Source organism: Hydra vulgaris, chromosome 13 (assembly GCF_038396675.1).
Source record: "Hydra vulgaris chromosome 13, alternate assembly HydraT2T_AEP".
Lineage (NCBI taxonomy): Eukaryota > Metazoa > Cnidaria > Hydrozoa > Anthoathecata > Hydridae > Hydra > Hydra vulgaris.
Window position 1 is genome coordinate 33,246,252 of NC_088932.1, and position 20,843 is coordinate 33,267,094.

Here is a 20,843-nt window from a genome sequence, read left to right on the forward strand (position 1 = left end):
GCTATCTGTAACTGTTATTTTTTATTGAAGGCAAATAAATATTAATAAAAAGTTGGGATTTAAAGCAATATGCATACTATTATGGTTTTCTTAAAGAAAAATTACAACAAAAATATTTTTATTATTATTTAGGCTATCTGAATAAATTAAATATATATTTTTTTATCATTTTATTTATTTTGCGTGTTAATGTCGCAATAGTTTGAAAAATATACAATAATTTTCAAAACACTATACTTTAGCTAGAAATACTTGATGACTGATGTTTCTCATCAAAAAAACATTAAGCATGAGTTGTAGAAATATAATATTTCATTTGAAATACTCTCAAGCAATGGAACTTCATAAAAAAAACTACATGAAATCAACAAATTCGCAACTTCCACGCGTAATCATTCATGAATTGTATTTAAACGATTGCTTTAAATCTATGATAGTAGTACAACCATGTAACTTTCTGGAAATCTTACTGATGTAAGATTTCTGGAAATCTTACTAATGTAAGATTTCCAGAAAGTTCTTACTTTCTGGAAATCTTACATTACTTATCTTACTTATATATTCCCAGGAACTAAAGTTTATTTATCTAGTAACTAAAATTTGATTTTTTCGGTTCCGTGCGTGATTCCGCTTCAATTTTAATTTATTCTTTAATAACATTACTAATGCATACCATTTTTTTGCTTACAAAATAGATTAAAATTTATTATTAGAATTTAGAATTGCTTACAAAATAGATTAGAATTTATTAGATAAAATGAGAGTAAATTGGAGATCCCTATTTTTTTTTATGAAAATAATAAACAAAACATAAACGAGTTTTCGTGTTGAAAATGTCCTAATATTAGGAATTAAAGATGGGATCTTTTTCAGCCATTTTGCGTGTTGTAAAAATTGCAATAGTTATTGGTAAACATACCTCAGCGAGTGCAAATATACCCTTTCGTGCTCTATACACGTTTCGAACATTAATGTCTTCGGAAGTAAGTAATCCAAAATAATATTTATTGAAGATTCTTTAAAGTATGAATGTATGTAAAGTACGCAGTATTAAAAAAAAAGTCAACTTCCATAATTTTTAAAAGATATCTGATCTAATAAGATAGAGTATTTTGATAATATAAATAATGTAACAAACAATAAAAAATTGAAATAAATTGTCAAAAATTTTAACTTTAGTAATAAAACAAAACAAACGTTTTTTATGATGTTATTTGCTTAAATATGACATTACAAAGGATTAAAGCAATATTAAACCGGGTGCTTATGCTGGTGTTAACCTGTATCATGACTGAGTATTTGTATTAAAATAGTTCTGCTGAGAAGATATTATTATCTAAAATTTGCAAGCTCCTTCTACCCTTACATATAAATAAGTTAGAAGTTTTATATGAGAGTTTTCCTTGTCTAAGGTAAGTTACCTTTATCATAGTAAATCTCACCTGTTCAAACTATAAAAAAAATAATAAATAAATAAAAAATGTAATACTTTCTGTATCTTACAGAAAGAGTCATTTTGATGTGGAGTTTAAAAGTTTAAAATAGAGATAATCATTCATTGTTTTAAAAAATTAGGTCTATGAGCTTTTTTTAACCTTGCATACAATAGAGTTGTTGGTTTTATATTAAAGTTTTTTTTCTTCTATGTAATTTGCCTATACCACAGCTTTTCAATTAATATTAGGGTCAGCAACATGATAACTAAGAGAAATCTCAAGAATGTGTTTAAATTTAAAAATATTTTTTGCTTTTTTTTTCTAACAGAAGACAATTTCTGTTTCAAACAAAAATATTTTAAAATTTTTTTCCTTTTGAAAAGTGAAGCAGTTCATATTAATTATATTCAAAGAAATGAAGAAAAATTTCATCATATTTATTGTTTGCTAGAATTATCAGTAACAAATCTTGATGATTTTAAAAAGAAAGAAGCTTTTTGCAAAGATTTACTGAAGTATAAAATGTAGTGCTTCAGAGTAAGGTTAATAATGAAAAACAAATTTTGTTCATAAATCTTGTATGTATTTATATACTTGCTTTCTAAAGCACAATCCTCAGTCGATGACATTATTATTGACGTTAATGAATCTGCAATAAAAAAAAGCTTGTATTTTTCTTGACATATGTACAATCTGTGCTATCCATTCCATAAAAAAGTGTTTTGTACATACCCTTACTGAGGCTAATCTAATTAGTTCAGTCAATGAATGTACATAAAGCATAATGTGTTTTATATAAAAATGTTACACTCAAGTTGTGAAATGGCTTCACGTAGTTTAGGAAACAAGAATTCCATTTTATAATATAAAATTTTTTCAATTTTATAACTAAAAAACGATTAGGTTAGTTGTTACAAATATGTTATTGTATCAGGAAGTTGCTGTTTTTGGAAAACCAATGATATGAGTTCTCTTTCAAAAAGTGCTTTAGATGTTATGATAACTTGTAATACAAGCTGTATGTTTGATGGTCCTTAATTTCTTAAGAAAATGCTGTAAAAACCTGTAAACAAATAAATTCCTAATTTTTATGTGATTAAATTGATTTAACTCTAGAATCAGTAAGAGAGTCAAATAGCAAAGCAAAGGCAATTATACGTGATAAATATGTAACATTTTATGAAAAACCTTGATTAGCTTCAGATGGAACTCTTTTGGTGTTTGACTTTGAATTTTTATTTCTGACATTAGTTGCAATTCTCTTCTTAATCACCCTGAAACTTCTAAAATCTCAAACGTTAACAAGATTTGGGATTTTATTAAACTTGCTATCACATAATCCAAAGCTTTTAATGTAAAAAGTGTAGGCATATATTTCAGGTTTAATCAACATGCTTCCTCAGAGAGCTAAATAATAAACAAAAAAAGTTTGTTTTGGATTTTAGTGATACAGCATTATGTATGAAAAAAAAATCAGAAAATATGCATAAAATATCAACACGTGTCACAAGGCATTTCACAAGATATGCATGTGAAGAAATAGTCTAGCTGATTAAAACGCTATTAAGAGAAACACTTTTGTTACAAATTTGTTGTTAGGAAAGTTTGCTACAGAATTACTTGAGACAGAATTTAGAAATTTAAGAAAAGTGTCTAATAACATATTTTTTAAGTGTTCTTTGAAGCCAAAGATGTCTCTTGCTTATTTAACATGTATTTTGAAATTATGATTTGCTTAACAAATATGAAATGTTGATTATTATGTTTTATTTTTTGAACTTTCGTCAATATCTAAAATCATTTCAAATAGGTCAATTAAAAAGTTCTTTTGACAATACTGTTCAATGGCTTTTTTTAAATTTAATTAAAGATAAAGTTTGTTTGACTTCCATATTTAATACTTTCATGCTTTACTGCATTACTTTATTGAAATTGAGTGTTATCATCACAATATACTTCCCATATTTTTTTATCAAAAACGACTGAAAACTTTCAAGTTACGACATACAAAGAACTATGTTGTTTTAAACAAAGAATCATCATATTAAGTTTGTCTTGTTAGGTTGACATTTATTCATTGTAATTTTGTTTTTATTATTTGCTGAGATTTGTTAATTGTAATATGCATGAAGTTTGCTGTTTTGGGATTTTAAAAGCGTTCCTTATTTATTTAAAACAATATATTTTTATTAAAAAATTTAGTTACTTTAGTTCTATTTGTGGGGTCACTGGTCACTGTACTCCAAATTGACCACCAGGTTGAAACTCTCCCCACTCCCAATTTTTTTGCATTATGTCAATCATATGCAATAGTAAACACAATTTATGTTGCCAAAAAAATCTGAATTAAGTGCTAAGTATGTAAAATTTAAAAATTAAAACACGTCATTTTTTTTCTTTTAAAGTTAAAATAAAGTCAGCCATTATGGTTGTCAAAATAACACAATATTTATCTATTATATTTAAAAAAAAAAGAACACATAATAAATATATTTATAGCATGATATTTTCACTATTGTTTGTTTAAATTGAAATTTACTACAGCAGATTTTAGCTTTTCTGCATAATTTTTGTGTCCAATAGTTCTTTTATAATTCACCCAAGTTTTTTTAAATTTGTGATGAACAGCTTCACCACATTGTTCTGCATAGTTACCTAAGCTAGTATTATTGTGTTCTACAAAAGGGAGAATGTGACACACTAAAATATGAATTTTACATGAAACTGTTAAATTGTAATCAAAAACATCTTTGGTATACAGTTGAAGATAAAAAAATGAACTTTTGAAGTCTTCAATTTTAACAGAAATATCTATACCCAGTTCCAAACCAAACGCTGCTGATTTTATTAATAAAAATTTACGCAAACAATTACCTATCATTAAAATATTAATTTGCTGCAGCAAAGGTGACATCTAACAAGGACATTAATCTATTTGCATTGTTTCCATCTAAACTTACACCATGATACCCTCTCATTAGTATGTAATGTGTTTCAACCAATTTTTAAAAGGTGGCCAAACACATTTATCTACAACTCCCATCAAAATGTGAAGCACAGGTGGAGGAACAATGTGTTCAAGAAGAGTTTCTTGTCCTTCTTGTAAGTAAATTAAACGAGGATTGATAACATTTTTGTATTCCTGCATTTTCAATCTTTTTTTCCCATCGCATACATATTGATCATAACACAGGTCTATGGAGCCTAAAGTTCTAAGTTTTCCTGTTTCTAGAGAGCATTCTCCTTCACAATACAAACAGGCATATTTACCAGATTGACCTGATAGTCCAAAAATACTGTTTGCACACTTTAAATCAAATGCAAGACTAAAATTTACTTCTTCAAGTTTTAGAGGAGCTAATAATTTTTGGAGATTGCCATTATCCTCTAAAACCAATTCCACAATGGCAAGAATATAACAATGCTTTACGCTAGAATCTTCATATATTTCAGATGAAGAATAGTGATTTTTTGGATCAAAAACATTAATGATAACTTTTAAAAAGTTTTGACCACCATCTATAGAAATTCTTACCATTGCATTAAGATTATCGATACCTCTTTTTTCTGTTATAAATTTAATAAAATCTGTTGTATTTTTTACATAAACTATATCTCTTAAAACTGTCTGATCTCCGTCAACCAGTTCCTCTGTTTTGCATTCATATAAAGAATCAAGAGTTTCCTCTAATTCAGTCATTTTAATATTAATACTTGATTCTACAACACCAGTTACGTTCCTCCGTAAAGTATTTTTTTGTTTTGTTTTTAGAAAGTTCTAATTCATTCAATAGCTCCATAATAGTTTGGAGTGAGATCTGGTTTACTTTCTTTCTTTTTGACTTAATTTTTTTAACTCCAACTGTAACCGAGAGAAGATTTCCACCCGTAGACAATATGAACTGCTCTCCGCTTACAATGTTTTCATGTTCCATTTTGCATTTTAATAATCCAGAAACTATTTGTTCTGCATTTTTCTCTCCAAGCGACTCAAAGGTACTTTTATATGAGTTAATTATTACTTATATATATATATATATATATATATATATATATATATATATATATATATATATATATTATATATATATATATATATATATATATAATATATATATATATATATATATATATATATTATATATATATATATATATATATATATATATTATATATATATATATATATATATATATATATATATATTATATATATATATATAATAGTTAGAGAGTATATAAAAGTACCTTTGATATACTCTCTAACCAGTTGGAAAGATATGCAGTTTCTCCTTTGTTTAGACTAAACAAGTTTCTTCTGCAGTTGGAACAAACTACTGAAGGACAAACATCAAGATCAATATCAAAGTTTGGCCAAATGTATTCTTGAATATTTTTGCATACTGAGGGTGTTATAAGCGTTAGACATTTTGATCTAATACCTTCATTTGTCAAGCAAACTGCACAAGTACACATTTTAAATTCTGTCGCCATGTTGGAAAATAATAATTATATCTGGAAAGAAGCCGTAAATAATTTATTTTGAATGCCATAATGGCTGACTATATTTAAAATATAGTTAAAAAAAAAGCAAAAAATGATATGTTTTAATTTTTAAAATTTACATACTTAGCACTTAGTTCAGATTTTTTTGGCAACATAAATTGTGTTTACTATTGCATATGATTGATAAAAGGCAAAAAAATTTGGAGTGGGGAGAGTTTTAACCTGGTGGTCAATTTGGAGAACAGTGTGGTGATGCTGTTTTAAAGGCTAATAAATACTAATTACTAGGCTAATAAATATTAATTTATTTGGTGGCATACTATGGCAAATACTATTTTATTGAAAATTTTTATTTTATGAGTTTTAAGGAAAATTTTCAGTTTTTTTTTTTTAAATTGTTAATTTTTTGAAAGTCTTTTCAAAAAATAGTAATAAATTTAAATTTACCATTAAATTTTTTGTGTTTCGTATTTTGATTTGAAATAATGTAACATTTCACATTTGGTAAAAATTTTAGCCCATTAAAGAAAGTTTGTAAAGTTATTCAACAAAAGTTATTCAATAATAATTTAAGTTATTCAACAAAAACTAAAAAATTGCAAAGTGCTCAAATAGTTTTATTTAAAAAAAAGAACCGGGTAAACCGAAAAAACCAAATAAATTAGTTATTATAATTTATCTGTAGGTTGATCAAGCTGTGTTAGCAGCAGATGCACGCAATAAATATGGTAATCATGTTCAAGCTGATTCCATTTTTTCAAAAATTTTACGAAAAGAAATACCAGCAAAAATATTCTATGAAGATGATCAATGCATAGCATTTCACGATGTTATGCCACAGGCTCCAGTGCATTTTTTAGTTATACCACGAGTCCCAATTCCAACACTACAAGATGCTAAACAAGAAGATTGCTTTCTATTAGGTCATTTGTTGCTTGTTGCCCAGAAATGTGCTCAAGAACAAGGACTTGCAGATGATGGATATCGTCTTGTTATAAACAATGGAAAGAACGGCGCTCAATCTGTATATCATTTGCATATTCACGTTCTTGGAGGGAGACAGATGCAGTGGCCTCCTGGGTAATAATCCTAATAGCGTTTATTTAGTATAAACATATTTTGAATAATTAAGTATTATCATTATTTGCTATTTTTAAGAACAATAAGAGTTTTCTTGTACTTCTAATATTTTGTATCGATATTTTTCTTGTGTCGATTTGTACTTTAAATATTGTATTTAACTATATTTGCTCTTATTTTATTTGCTTTAAATGTAGCTTAAGTGTTTTTTACTTTTTGGTACTTGGTGATTAAAAAGTTTAACGCAGAGCAGTATATGAAGTGAAGTAGCGCTACATTCAGTACTATTATTTTTATTACTATCGTTGTTGTTATTATTTTTATCCACAGTTGTTTTTAAGAATAATAGTCTTGATGTTTTGGTAAAGAAAGTGTGGAGTCAATGTAACAAAAATAATAGGGCTCTTAAAGAGCGGTAGTGAGTGATACCAGTGAAATTATTCTCGTATTGGTCTCTAATTGTAAAATTGTATCCGTGATTGGATTGCGGTTTTCGATTTGAATACGATTTAATTTCAAGTTCAATGTTTAAGACGTCATAGGCGTTTTTTTTTTAATTATTTGGTATTTACGTCGAAATAATGCAATTTCTTGAATGACATTGACATAATAAATGCAATTTCTTGAATGACATTGGAATGATTAAAAAATCGCGGCTAATGAATTATTAAAAACGCATCCTCTAAAATAAATTTAGGAATGCCATTAATGAAGTATCAAAAATTAACTTATTAAGGTGTAAGACTGCTCAAAAAGAAATTATTAAAAAAGCTTTTAATTATGCTGAGAAACAACTAGCTAACAGGATTTTTAAATGTGAAAAATAAATTTAATAGTTGTCATGGTTACTGAATAAAATTATCGACATCAGCTAACCCGTGTGATCGTTTTGTATCGGTCAATTATTTGGATTACATGTATTGAGCTAAAGTAGAAAATTAAGGTCGAAACTTATTCCATCTGGTGTTATTTTGTCAACAACTAAATACTGCAAATTAAGTTGCATGAAAAAAAAACTTTTGATATGAAATTGCGATTTACCCAGAATTACTTAAAAAATAAACTGGTACGACCGCAAAACAAGTAATTCCTACAGCTTTTCAATACAAAAATGATTTGAACTTATTTGTGTTGCTCAACTCTTAAAAAAACTGTCAAAGTGCAGTTATGATATCATAGTATGATGACCAATTCTTATCGTGTTTTCTTGATTTAATAGCAAGGTGCACATCCACACAAAAAAAAGCACATTGTTTTACTCAAAGATTTGGATAAATCGTCAAGTTTAATCTTGAGTAATTCTTAGCAAAACTGTTTTTTTATAATGCGGGATATATACAACTTCTAGAGTTAAAGAAATTTAAAGAATTCTCCTAATTTGTTTTGAATCTCAATTTTTTAAAAATAGATTAAATGCTGATGCAATGTTTTTTACATACAAACAGCACAATGTGGGAAATTTATTTTCCGCTAATGAAACAAAATTTGCCTCTTTTTTTTTTCTTTTTTTTTTTTTAAGTGGAATAAATATTTAGATAATTTTAACCTTAACTTTTTTCCAAAAAGAATTGTAATTCTATACTTTAATTGAAAGTCAATCGATGAACAAATTAAAAGTCTAGCTTTTATCCTAATTTTCATTAATTTTAATCAAAGCTTGAAAGCAGGTTTAAAATATTTAGCCTTAAGAGAAAAAAAATGAAGTTAAAGATTATGGCAATGCACGCATTGGCTTTGAAAGTTTAGATTTAACTTAAGCTAATTTATAAAAAAATTATAAAACTTTTGTCAGGTCTAAACTTTTGTTAAGTTACTTATAAATTACAAGTTTTTTGACGGCTTTTTGTAAAGAATTTATTTGCGAAACAAATTCTTGTTAATAAATAATTTTAAAAAAAAACTGTAAAAAAAATAAATAAGATTTAAATTTTTAAAACAAATTTTCGTTTAAAATATTGCGTATTACAATTATTCTTACTTAAATTCATTTGTCACGAGCTAATTTGGCAAAAACATAGCCGCAGTTTTCGGTATGTCTGCTCTCTGAGTATATAGGCTCTCTAGGCCATACTAAGTAACTGAAAGCATATATGATATGAATTTTTGACATATGATTAACAACATTATTCTACAAACTGGGTTAAATTTGCTAAAATTTTAGCGCATTTAAAAAAAACTATTATTGTCGCTTGAATCTATGAATCTAAAAGTTTTTAAAGTATTGTAAAACTTTTAGTTCCAATAGTGCAACTAAAGGATCGTATTTAAAAAAAAACTTTTGTTGTCACTAGAACCTATAAATTAGGGATGTTACAGAGGTGACTTTATCGGAGTCGGAACTGAAGGTTTTAAATTTAATTTGTCGAATTTAGAGTACAAAATCGGATTTAGAGTACAAATCGGATTTAGAGTACAAAATCGGATTTAGAGTACAAAAAAAAATTGCTTTCAAAAGACTCATAAAATAATAAAAAATAACTCACTAATAAGTATTTTTTCTAGTCAAGTATAAATAACAATTTTAAATCAATTTATGAGACTCTAAAAGTAGCAAATCATACTTATTAAACAAAAGCTTAGCAGCCTTTTCCCCACCAAGCCTATTTCTCAGTGGATCATATATTAGGCCAGCACCGCTAAAAAGTTGCTCACTTGCCACCGAGCATTGTGGATACAACAGATATTGGTGAGCAATAGAATACAGTGTTTTAAATATTTTATTTTTTCTCCACCATAGCAAGGGATTTTCACTCATTAGAATTAGTTTTTTTTTTGTTGCATTAATTAAGAAATGACTTCCATACAATAAGTTTATAAAAAACTTAGGTGTTCGTCGCAGTGTTAACATTCTCATCATTGATACTCATCAATATATTTGGTAAAATAGATGTGACATTTGTTTCCGGTTTATTTGCTGATGGGGATGATTGCTTTGTCCATTTTTTAGCCGGAGCCTCAGCATTTTTACCTTCTACATGATTTACAGAGTTATTTGTATTATTCTGCCAAGTAAACTTACTAATTCAGATTCAACATGTTTTATATTTGCTTCGTCAAAAAATTTTGTTTTGCAACGAGGATCTAAATATCTAGCAATTAAAAAATAATTGTTAAAATAAAGGTCCGCAAATCTTGAATTTAGTTGTTCAATGGTATATTTTAATGCAATTTTAAATATTTCATTTGTGTCTGGTTTACTTTCTTCCAGTTGTAATGGTGTTTTAGATTGCTTATTAGTGGAATTACTGATGAAATGCTGGTAGTACTCTCACTCATATTTCTGATAACCTATTCAAAAGGTTAAAGAATAGACACAAATTTATTATTATGCAGCCATTCTTCAGGAAATATTTGTGTTTACAAGGATACAGACGCAACGAATCTTTTATTTGAATCATTTTTTCCAGCATGTAGAAAGTGCTGTTTTACCTGTAAATGAAAGTAAAACAATATCCAAAGTCGTAAGTTTTGAAAAAATAAAAAAGTATTATGAACAAATGTAAATTTCTTAACGCGTATTACACTCTTGCACCACCCTTAATGCTTTTTAGATGAGTTGCTCCTTTTGAATTTTTCGGAGTTCGTAGAAATATTTTCGTACTTCGATAATTTTTTTTTTGATTTCTTCAATAGAATCTAACATAGTTCTTACACAAAGTTGTAATTGATGTACGTCACAATTGGCATCAAGAATCAGAAATCAGCACGTATCATATGGGATCCATAGTCACAAATAAAACAGTGAATTTTTTGGGGGGTTATATGCCATTCTAGTAGCATCTCATTAAATTTTTCATGAATTACATCTCCCGTGTGTCGATGGGTGGCACTTTAAAAGAAGTTTAATTCTTTCAAAATCTTTAGTGATGTCATGCGCTGCTTCAGTAATGCAATCCTTTTCTTGAATAAGTTTTTCCACAAACTTTAAAATTTGCCATATATATATATATATATATATATATATATATATATATATATATATATATATATATATATATATATATACATATATATTATATATTATTATATATAGTATATATATATATATATACAATAATAGGAAAAAATAATTATGCGAGAAACATTGTGCCAAAAAAATAATTAATAAAAACACAGTTTATGATAAATCAATTATTGCTGAAAAACTAAACAGCTTCTTTACTAATACTGGTCCGAATTTGGCATCAAAAATTCCTATGAATTCAACACCATTTGAATCTTATTTAAAAAATTACGATAAAGTTATGAATAAATCTAATTTAAAACTAATTGAATTGCAAACCGCCTTTTTTTTAACTTAAAACTAACAAAAGTGCTGGATTTAATAAAATTAACGTTAATGTTGTAAAATCAGTATATAATATAATAGAACCCTCGTTATTTCACATTTTTAATCTTTCATTTAAAACAGGTATCGTCCTTGAAAAGCTAAAAATTGCACGAATCACGCCGATATTTAAGTCCGGAGATGACTCAAATATCTCTAATCAAAGGCCTATATCTATTTTACCTTGTTTTTCAAAATCACTTGAGGGAATAATGTACGATAGGCTTTTTAATCACTTATCAGAAAACGACATGCTGTATTCAAAACAATTCAAAACAATGGTTTCAAAAAAAAAATTCAACGGAGCATGCAGTGATTGAACTAGTAAATCAAATATCAAGTGCATTCAGTCGTAACTACTTTACCTTAGGAGTTTGCATTGATCTGTTAAAAGCTTTCGACACCGTTAATCATAATATACTAATAAAAAAACTTGAACATTAACAAATTTTAACATTAATTAATTTTAACGGGTATTTTCAAAGTTTCTAATTTTTTTCTTTTTTATATTTTGTGTTCGTATAACATAATAAAATCCTTAACAACATGTAAAATCCGTTGACTTATAAATTCAAAGTCTAGATAACAAAAAAATATATGAAATTATAAAAATATATATAATTATATATAATCTACATGTCTAACACACTCTAACTCACACACTGTTACACCTAGATACCTATCCAAAGCATAAGAACAGCTTTTGCAGCCGCTAACACAATAATAGTTCACAAGCCAGGAGCAGAGCCACGAAAATTTAATTTACATTGACGCAATAATTTCTAAACTTCAAATGCATTAGGTCTGTTTAATTAAAGTTTTAATTTAAATGACTTGCTTTGTGTGATTCACGTATTCCCAACCGGCATTTGGTTCTAAAAAGACATATTATCATTCAAATAACGTTCTGAACTCTTTTGAACGTTCAAAAGTTCTGAACTCTTTTGAACGTTCAAAAGACGTCTTTTTAGGACCAAATAATCTATAAATATAAACACTTTATGAAGCGCAAGTGATTACGGGATCAATATGCGGACAAACAATTAAAAAACCCAAATAATCATGCAAAAAAATGCATTTTGTGACGTCGGCAAAACCTATGCTATTAAATGGTTTTTTATTTTTGTTTTTTGTATCGTCAATGGATATAATTGTTCAAATTAATTAGCTCTTTGTATTTTGTATAAATTGATTAGCTCGGTTATTAGAAACAAATATTATCAATTTAAATTTTTAAATGTTATCAATTAAAATAAATATTTAAAGTTTTTTGTAAACCGGCCAAGCACTTTCGGCATGCGCTTAAGGTCAGTTTTGCTTCGGACAAACTAAAATTTATGCTACGCATTCTCACGTGATTATTTTTTCCTTCTCTTTCCCATCCCCGTAAAAAAAATATAAGGCCTTTATGATATTCCAACTGTTTCTTAGCTTATGTTACTAGTGACATAAAACAGATTTGTTTCCAAAAAAATAACACCATCAACATTTTAACTCCCTCGGTTCACGCTACTTTTCTTACTAAAGTCGCTTATTGGGCTGGAGCCAGCGTTGAAATTCGGACCTCTTGGTTTTGAGCCAGAACTCTAACCACTGCTTACGGCTGTAGAGAAATGACAGTTTAATCAATTTTTTTAAATTACACGGATTGTTCAAATTACAGACAAATATCACTAATACCATGCTTTTCTTAGTTACTCGAACGATAATGTATAATAGACTTGACAGCTACTTGACAGTAAATAACATGTAAATGTCGTACAACAAGCAATTTAGCTTAAAAAAATTATTCAACTGAGTACGCTTTGACCGAGTTAGTAACTCATGTAACCAATGCTTTAAATGATGACTGTTTTACATTAGGTGTAAGGCCGTCAAAATGCCTGCCCAGGTATTCTTCAAACAAACGGGCGGGTACCCGTTAAAAAAAGAATTATTTGAAAAATAGTTTTTATTACAAACAGTCAATAATAAATTTTCATTTTATGATGTCATTTATTAGAGTTGTTCTTTTTCGTATATATCTAAATTATATTTTACATTAAGTGTACAGGTTACACAAATCCTAAATACGATTTAGAAATATCAGCATCCCCAATTCTTCGGGTGCCGTAAATGCACATTGTTGATTGACCACATAACCACATAACTAATGCAATATTCAATATTTTTGCGTATCGAAATGCTTACAAGCAGTGTGTTAGCTCAACGATCTGGGTTTTAACATTTTGTTTGACTCTCTAACCAACTGAGTTATCCAGCAACGATAATAATCATTGAGGAATAGTAAGTGATTATCTGAATCAAAAATCAAATAACTTTCCGAATGTTTTGTTAAATTTTTTCAGAAACTCTGATGGTGATAAAAAAATTGTAACAACTGAAATTTTTAGCAACAAGAACATAAAGATCTTCTTTCGCATACCAAATTACTATTAAATCGTAATATTGTTATAAAACATTACAACTAATAATTTTAGACTTTAAAAATGAATGAAATCAACTTTAAACTTATCAAATGACGGTTACCTGTTACTTAGTAATCCCCCCTGCACACTCTGAAAATTTGAGACCCAAATGTTGATGAAAAATCCCATCGAAATCCTTTGAAGTGATGATATGTATATCATAAGTTTTTGTTTGTTTTGACTTCCGTGAGTGAAGACGTTCTTATTTATGCTTTCATATAGTATCTTTTAATTGCTTGATTGAATAAAATTTTTGTCAGCAAGAATAAATTTTATACATAAAAATTCACGAAAGTTGGTATTGGACTCTTTTGTATTTGTTTTTGGTTAGTAATTATTCTTCTGTATAAAATTATCTATCTACAAAAAAATTAAAAAAAAATTTATCTTTTTGTAAATATCTACACTTAGTAATAAATTTGTGTATGCAACGAACCATTACATCCGACTTTGACGTCATTTAAATAGAAATTGTAAAAGTTAATTACATCATTACTATTGCTGCTATAGAAGTACGGACCTCACGTAATCAATTGCATCAATAATAATAAAATAGTGTCAATAAGACAAAAAACACAACATTTTTAATATTTCACATTTTGTGTCAATCAAAAAATATAAATGGTTACTGCAAAAGAACGCAAGGCTTTAGAAAACAGGCTTCTTGCATTAGAAACGAAATTAAACGACTTCAAATACGATTTCAAATCCTTGAAACCAACCTTGCAGCAAAGGATGCTATTATCGCAAAACTCAACCTAGATTTGAAAAATCGACTCGAAGGCTAAGATTATAACCTGCAATGTTCCTTTGAAATCTTACGCCACAGTTTTAAAAAAATCTTCTATAGAATCTCACAGAGTAATAAATATGGTTGCTGCAGATTCTAAAGATAGAATATATCGCGCATCTAATATAATCGTTGAAGCCCTAAAAAAATTTGACACAAAAGACGACGAAGCTATCGTCACAGATTTTTTTAACGCATGTGGGGTAGTAAACCAGATCAAAACCGTTTGTCGCTTGCATACAACCAATAAAATCAACAAAAACGAACTGAACTTAATAAAAGTACCGCTCGAAAACGAAAATGAAAAAAATCAGGTGCTCCGGTTATGCAGTCGTCAGAAAGCTATTTCATTTGAAGACCTTTTTGTACGCGAAGACAGAACGCCAGCTCAGCAAACCGAATTTGCTGAACTGCATAATAGGATGAAAGCGCTAAATGAAGAATTAAAGGAAACCAGACTCCTTGACTAACCATTTCAAAATGTTATACACCGCAGAACTGGTCAAATCTGCTGCATCAATGTCACCGAGTCAACCTCCCAAAAAAGATATGTTTTTGAATCTGCTAAAAAAGCACCAGACAATTTTAAAAAGCAAAAAAAAGCCCCGCCCAAAATTGACGCCAAACCATACTTTTACCTCGCACCTTAAAACCTGTTACCAGAATCCTAAAATGTGCTTATTTTAATGCAAGATCATTAAACAACAAATTAGTAAATCTACACAACCTACTCCAATATGGAAACCTTGACATCGTCCTTATTACAGAGACTTGGCTCAACAATACCAATCCTGACACATTACTGTTAAACGGCAACAGTTTTAACCTGTTCCGACATGACCGTGAAGGCAAAGGTGATGGCTCACTTATATTAGTACGCAGTGATATCCATTCGGTTCAGATTCGGGATGAAATTCCCAACAACCTTCATAATACTGAAATTACCTGCGTCGACGTTAATGCTTCACCAAACCTTGGTAAGACAAGATATATGTGTGTTTACCACCCTCCTTGTGCAGCATCAAATATTTCTAAAACCAAATCCATGTGCAGGTCTCTTTGCATACTTCTGTCAATGTGTGAATCTATTTGTGAAATAACAGGTGATTTTAACTTACCACGCATAAACTGGTCGATTCCTATTAATTTTGGTGATGCGTGTCATGATTTTTTTGTTGAAACTTGTTATGTAAAAATGCTCTCCCCTAACTTGTAGCTGACCCCACTAAACTTAACAATCTGCTAGACCTCATTTTAACAAACAATATTTAAACGGTTCAAAATGTGGATACTAGCGCCCCATTTACCAGCACTTGTGACCGCTGCACTATCCAATTTAATTGTATCTTGATGAATTCCAAAAGTCGTAAAAAATCAAGTATACGTAACTTCTTTAATGCCGATTATAATTTGATTCAAAATGACTTACTAAATGTAAATTGGCCAAACAAAACCAAGATATTGAATCCTTCTGGCAATCTATTTGTGATGTCTTGAATTGCGCCACAAGCGTATATTATTGATAAAGTTTTTAACTTTGCTTTTAACCTAATCTATTTTGTAACGTGTTGCTTCGGCAACACATATATTAAAATTGAGGCCCCTATATGGCAATTAGCCGGAGGAAGATAAATAACAATTACCCATAGATTAAAGTTGAACATTAATGCACATTAAATTGCTTAAACCAATTATGTGTAGTGTATGAATTGCACTTTCTAACATCTCGTGCAATATCTGTCCGCTTTCTCTATGCTATCTCTCTAACTCGACTTCTTCTGACTTTCACTTGAGAAAGTCAGAAGAAGTCGAGTGATGATGCTCTTTCACAAGCTGAACTTGTCTTCGCTTGCCCGGGTATGTGGCGTCTATATGGCAATTAACGAGAAGAGGATAAACCACAATACCCCATATATTAAAAATGAAACGATGCAGAGAAGATTAGCATGACCCCGGTGCAAGGATAACATGCAAATTTTTGCAAAGAAGTTTAGAAACTTTGCAAAAAATTTTGGAACGCTTAAAATAAAAAGATGTTTAAATTATTGACTTTTATTCATATATAATTATATAAAATATTATTACTTATATAAAATAAATATCAATAATTGACTTATATTGATAAATAATCACATTTATTTTGTTTAATCAGTTTTATTTTGTTATAACAAAAAAAACCATACATATATGGGCAATTCCGCAAGAGTGATGATCGTAACATTTGACGCTCTTTAACTTAAAGAGCGTTAAATGTTACGACCATCACTCTCGCTATATTATCTTGCTATTATGTTATAAGCATCACTCTTGCTATATTATATGAATACATATCACATTTCTGAAAAGTTTTAAGTCATTTTCATTTTTGGTTTATTTTTAATAGCTTAAAGTTTAAGCTATTAAAAATGAACCAAAAATGAAAATGACTTAAAACTTTCCAGAAATGTGATATACATTCATATAATTTATTATGTAAAAGTTAAAGCAATAAAGACCTAAGCATACTTCAAAAATTAACACTTGTAGCTTGAAGGTCGCATCGTTTACTTTTTACCACTTCTAAACAAAGCAACTTTGTCGGACTTGATGCAGCGAACGGCATGGTAAAAAAAAAAAGGTTTGTGTGTATTTGCACATATTGATATTATTATATGCGAGTTTCATAGTTTTTACTTGAAGTTTTATGAGTGTTTTTACGTTGTGGTTGTTTTTTTTTTAATGACGGTCGTAATAAAAAAACTATTACTATAAAACACCAACAAAAAAAACACAATTATTGGACTAAAAAAAAAAAAAAACGATTAAAAAACTTGTATAAATTATGTTTAAAAAATGCTCGTTTATAACATTATCAAAGCTCTCAATTATAGTTTTTCGATAGTGGGTTAGGCAACCAAAGGCTCTTCGTTTTGATACTGGAATAGGCAACCAAAGGCTGGCTGCTGTATTTATTTATACTTTATTACTTTACAAAACTTTTAATAGTTAATGCCCTTAATACTCCCTGTTCTGAACATAGGTTAGATAAAAAAAAATTTAGAATCAATTTTTCTTGATTTCTTTTATTAGAATTAATTAATGAGTCGCTTGATTTTTTTTGCTCGTTTTCTTTACTTTGTGTTGATAACTGCCTCGTTTTCTTTACTTTATGTTAATAACTGCCTCCTTTGATAACTTCTCTTTCTTTCTTTTTCCATCGATACTTTTCTGTTTCCTGCTCTAAAAGCTTTCGATCTTTCAACATCTGATTTAGAAGGCCGTCCCGAGGTGGGGGGGGGGGGGTTGGGAAGGGCGTAGGGGTATCTAGCCCCCCTACGAAGTTTATTAGTCGGCAATCGGACACTGGAGTTGGCAAAACTGGTTCTATAGTTGGCAATCGGCAAATATCGGTTAACGAGGGTTTTTTTTGTTTTTGTTTTTTTATAGATAAGTTAGCATGCAAAAAAATTTTTTTGTATACTAACTTATCTATAAACGTAATTGTAATATCTTGATAAGGTGATCTAAAACACTTTTTTTGAAAAAAATTGAAACTATGATAAAATTTATATCAGTATCTTTACTTTTACTAAATTTTAAGTTTTATAAAGTTAAATACAAAACCTTGAAAAACTTATTTTTTCGCATTTTTTTTGTGACGGTCGTAACGCATCAATTCGATATATATATATATATATATATATATATATATATATATATATATATATATATATATATATATATATATATATATATATATATATACATATATATATATACATATTTATATATATATATATATATATATTTATATATATATACATATATATATATATATATATATATATATATATATCGGGGTTAACATGAATTTAGTAAGAATCTTTTGAAAAAGTTCCTTAATTTACTATTGATCCTAGTTCTAATTGGTTCTGACGTATATTAACTAAATATAGCTGTCAAAACACAATATTTCTATCAATTTTCATAAAAAATACTAGAATCCCGACCGAGAAAGAGTATATAATTAAGAAAAATTGCCAATAAACGATCAGAATATATCATATTGTTAAACTATAATGTTCATTTCACCTAAAAAACATATTTATTTAAAATCTTAATAAAATTTCGACGAGCGATTGTGGTTATTCTTCTTTTCATAATTCACAGACCTGATCATTTAACGGAAATATGTCGTAGTCAACAAAATATTATACAGACGCTATAATATATTAAAATTGCCTTAACTACACCGAAAGTACTCAAATTTTCAAGGGGGGCAATAAGTTAAGGTGGTTCATCACCAAAAGTTTTTTGTTTTTGAAAAAAATAACAATTAATTTTATTTGTAAACAAACTATAATTTACATCAACTATTAAAAAAAATTTAATTAAAAATTAAAAGAAATTTAAAAATTTTATCAAATTTGTTATGCATAATCAGCAAAAATAAGTACATTTTGATGAAAAATCATGGCAAACCTCAAACCTAATATCTCAAGAAAAACTAATTCATTTTGAATGAAATTTAACAAATGTTCTCTATACATACTGTACTAGAGAATATGCGAAAAAAAAAAATTAAAATAGCTAAAACTCATTTTTGTTTCATTTTTGTGAACATTTTGTTAAAAGATTGTTTTTTTTTCAATTTTTTTTTTTTTAACATTTTCGTATATAAATTCAAAAAAAAAAACTGCTTTACCTTTAGATAATATTATTAGAAACATTTTCTGAAAATTTCAAGCAAATTGATAAATTTTTGGCCAAGTTATGATGTTTAAAGTAAAGAAAAAAGACGAAAAAATTAGTGTCATTTTTAAAAATAAACTATTGTTAAAAAGCTTCTACAGAAAATCTATAACTATCGCTGCGACGTGAAAGTTTAAAGACTGATAACATAAAATTCCGTATTGGTTAAAGACTGACTTATTATTCCAAATTACCCTTCATTAAACTCCAGAATTGTTGAATAAACACCAAGTTCTAATATGGTTCTACTAACAAAAATATGTTTTGGACATTTGTTCCAAATTATATTATTGAGCGCCTCATTTGAATATTAAGTTTAACAGTGTAAACATTCTTTTAACAATTCATCAGTAGACAATTCTATAAAGACGAGGCAAAGTATCTAATGGATCCACATGGGGAAATTATATTTGGTCTGTATGGCACACTAGTTTCTAATCTCTTGTATTTGCACCAACTTGTATTACCTGTTGAACAAAACTAGTAACGGTACTTATAATCGTCAAACCCAGTGAAATGACATAATATTGCCAAAATCGACTTCTTCATATTGTTTTTGCATATTCATATTGTTGATTGCATTTTTCATATTGTTGATTGCATTTTTATTGCTACGTATGGCCATTTCATAATTTCAATTTTGTTTGACCTTTAACTTTATTGATATCAAACATTCATTGAATGTATAAGTTCTTTTATATATTTTTATGCTTGACATGTAAAGCGTAACTTATGCACATTTACTTTTCTAGATGAAAGCTGGTCGACTTAAGTAACAATATTTGAACATACAGGAAAACATAAATTGTCATTAAAAAATAACTTTAAAAGTTTAAATTTCATAATAATATCACAATTCTCATTATCGTAGGAAAAACTTGATTTATCTGTTTTAATATCTGTTTCAATCTGGATTTAGTTTTAGCCCCTCGCAGGCTATTGGATTAAGGATTGTTATCCTTTTCAGAAAGTAATTTAAACTGCTTTCTTTTTATAAAATACATTGCAACGTTTCTTTCTTCGTGATAGATTTTTACTATAGAAATTCTATAGAATTCTATAGAGTTTTTATAGAATGTCTATTAATTTCTATAGAATGTCTATTAATTTCTATAACAAATATTTTTACTTCATTATATCTTTCTTGGTAAATACGTTTTTTAGTTTAATAATTTTATGGTACCTTATTCCGATATTTTCTCCCTGTTCTCTTCTTTGTTTTGCCTAAATAAACAATCTCTTCCTTATAATTGCTTTCTCTCGAGAATAATCTTCATTAATGTAGATATTTAGTCCCTTTAGACGATGAGCTTCTTTTAGAATTTAACTTTATCTTTATATCTTAGAAGTTTCATTATTATAGTTATCGGTCATCCTTTTTTTCTGTAACCTGTGCGGTAAGCTCTATCAATTTCAACTTCATTTGCTGTATCATTGTGCGGCCGTGGCGCAGTGGTTAGAACGCTTGCTTTATAAGCAGGAGATCGAGGTTCGAAACGATCTCTA

General features: G+C 28.2%; 1 protein-coding gene and 1 non-coding gene across 2 annotated transcripts; both read left to right on the forward strand.

Annotated features, from left to right (window-relative positions):
• The first annotated feature begins 662 nt into the window (after positions 1-662).
• On the forward strand, positions 663-7,217 carry LOC100211871 (histidine triad nucleotide-binding protein 1). The gene is made up of 2 exons (XM_065816898.1): positions 663-983; positions 6,627-7,217. Exons 1-2 carry the CDS (start codon positions 858-860, stop codon positions 7,023-7,025), a joined length of 525 nt encoding a protein of 174 aa, XP_065672970.1. The 5' UTR covers positions 663-857; the 3' UTR covers positions 7,026-7,217.
• A 9,280-nt stretch (positions 7,218-16,497) lies between these two features.
• Positions 16,498-16,607, forward strand: LOC136090409 (U6 spliceosomal RNA). The gene has a single exon (XR_010643409.1). It is a non-coding gene; the product is annotated as a U6 spliceosomal RNA (small nuclear RNA).
• The last annotated feature ends 4,236 nt before the right edge of the window (positions 16,608-20,843 follow it).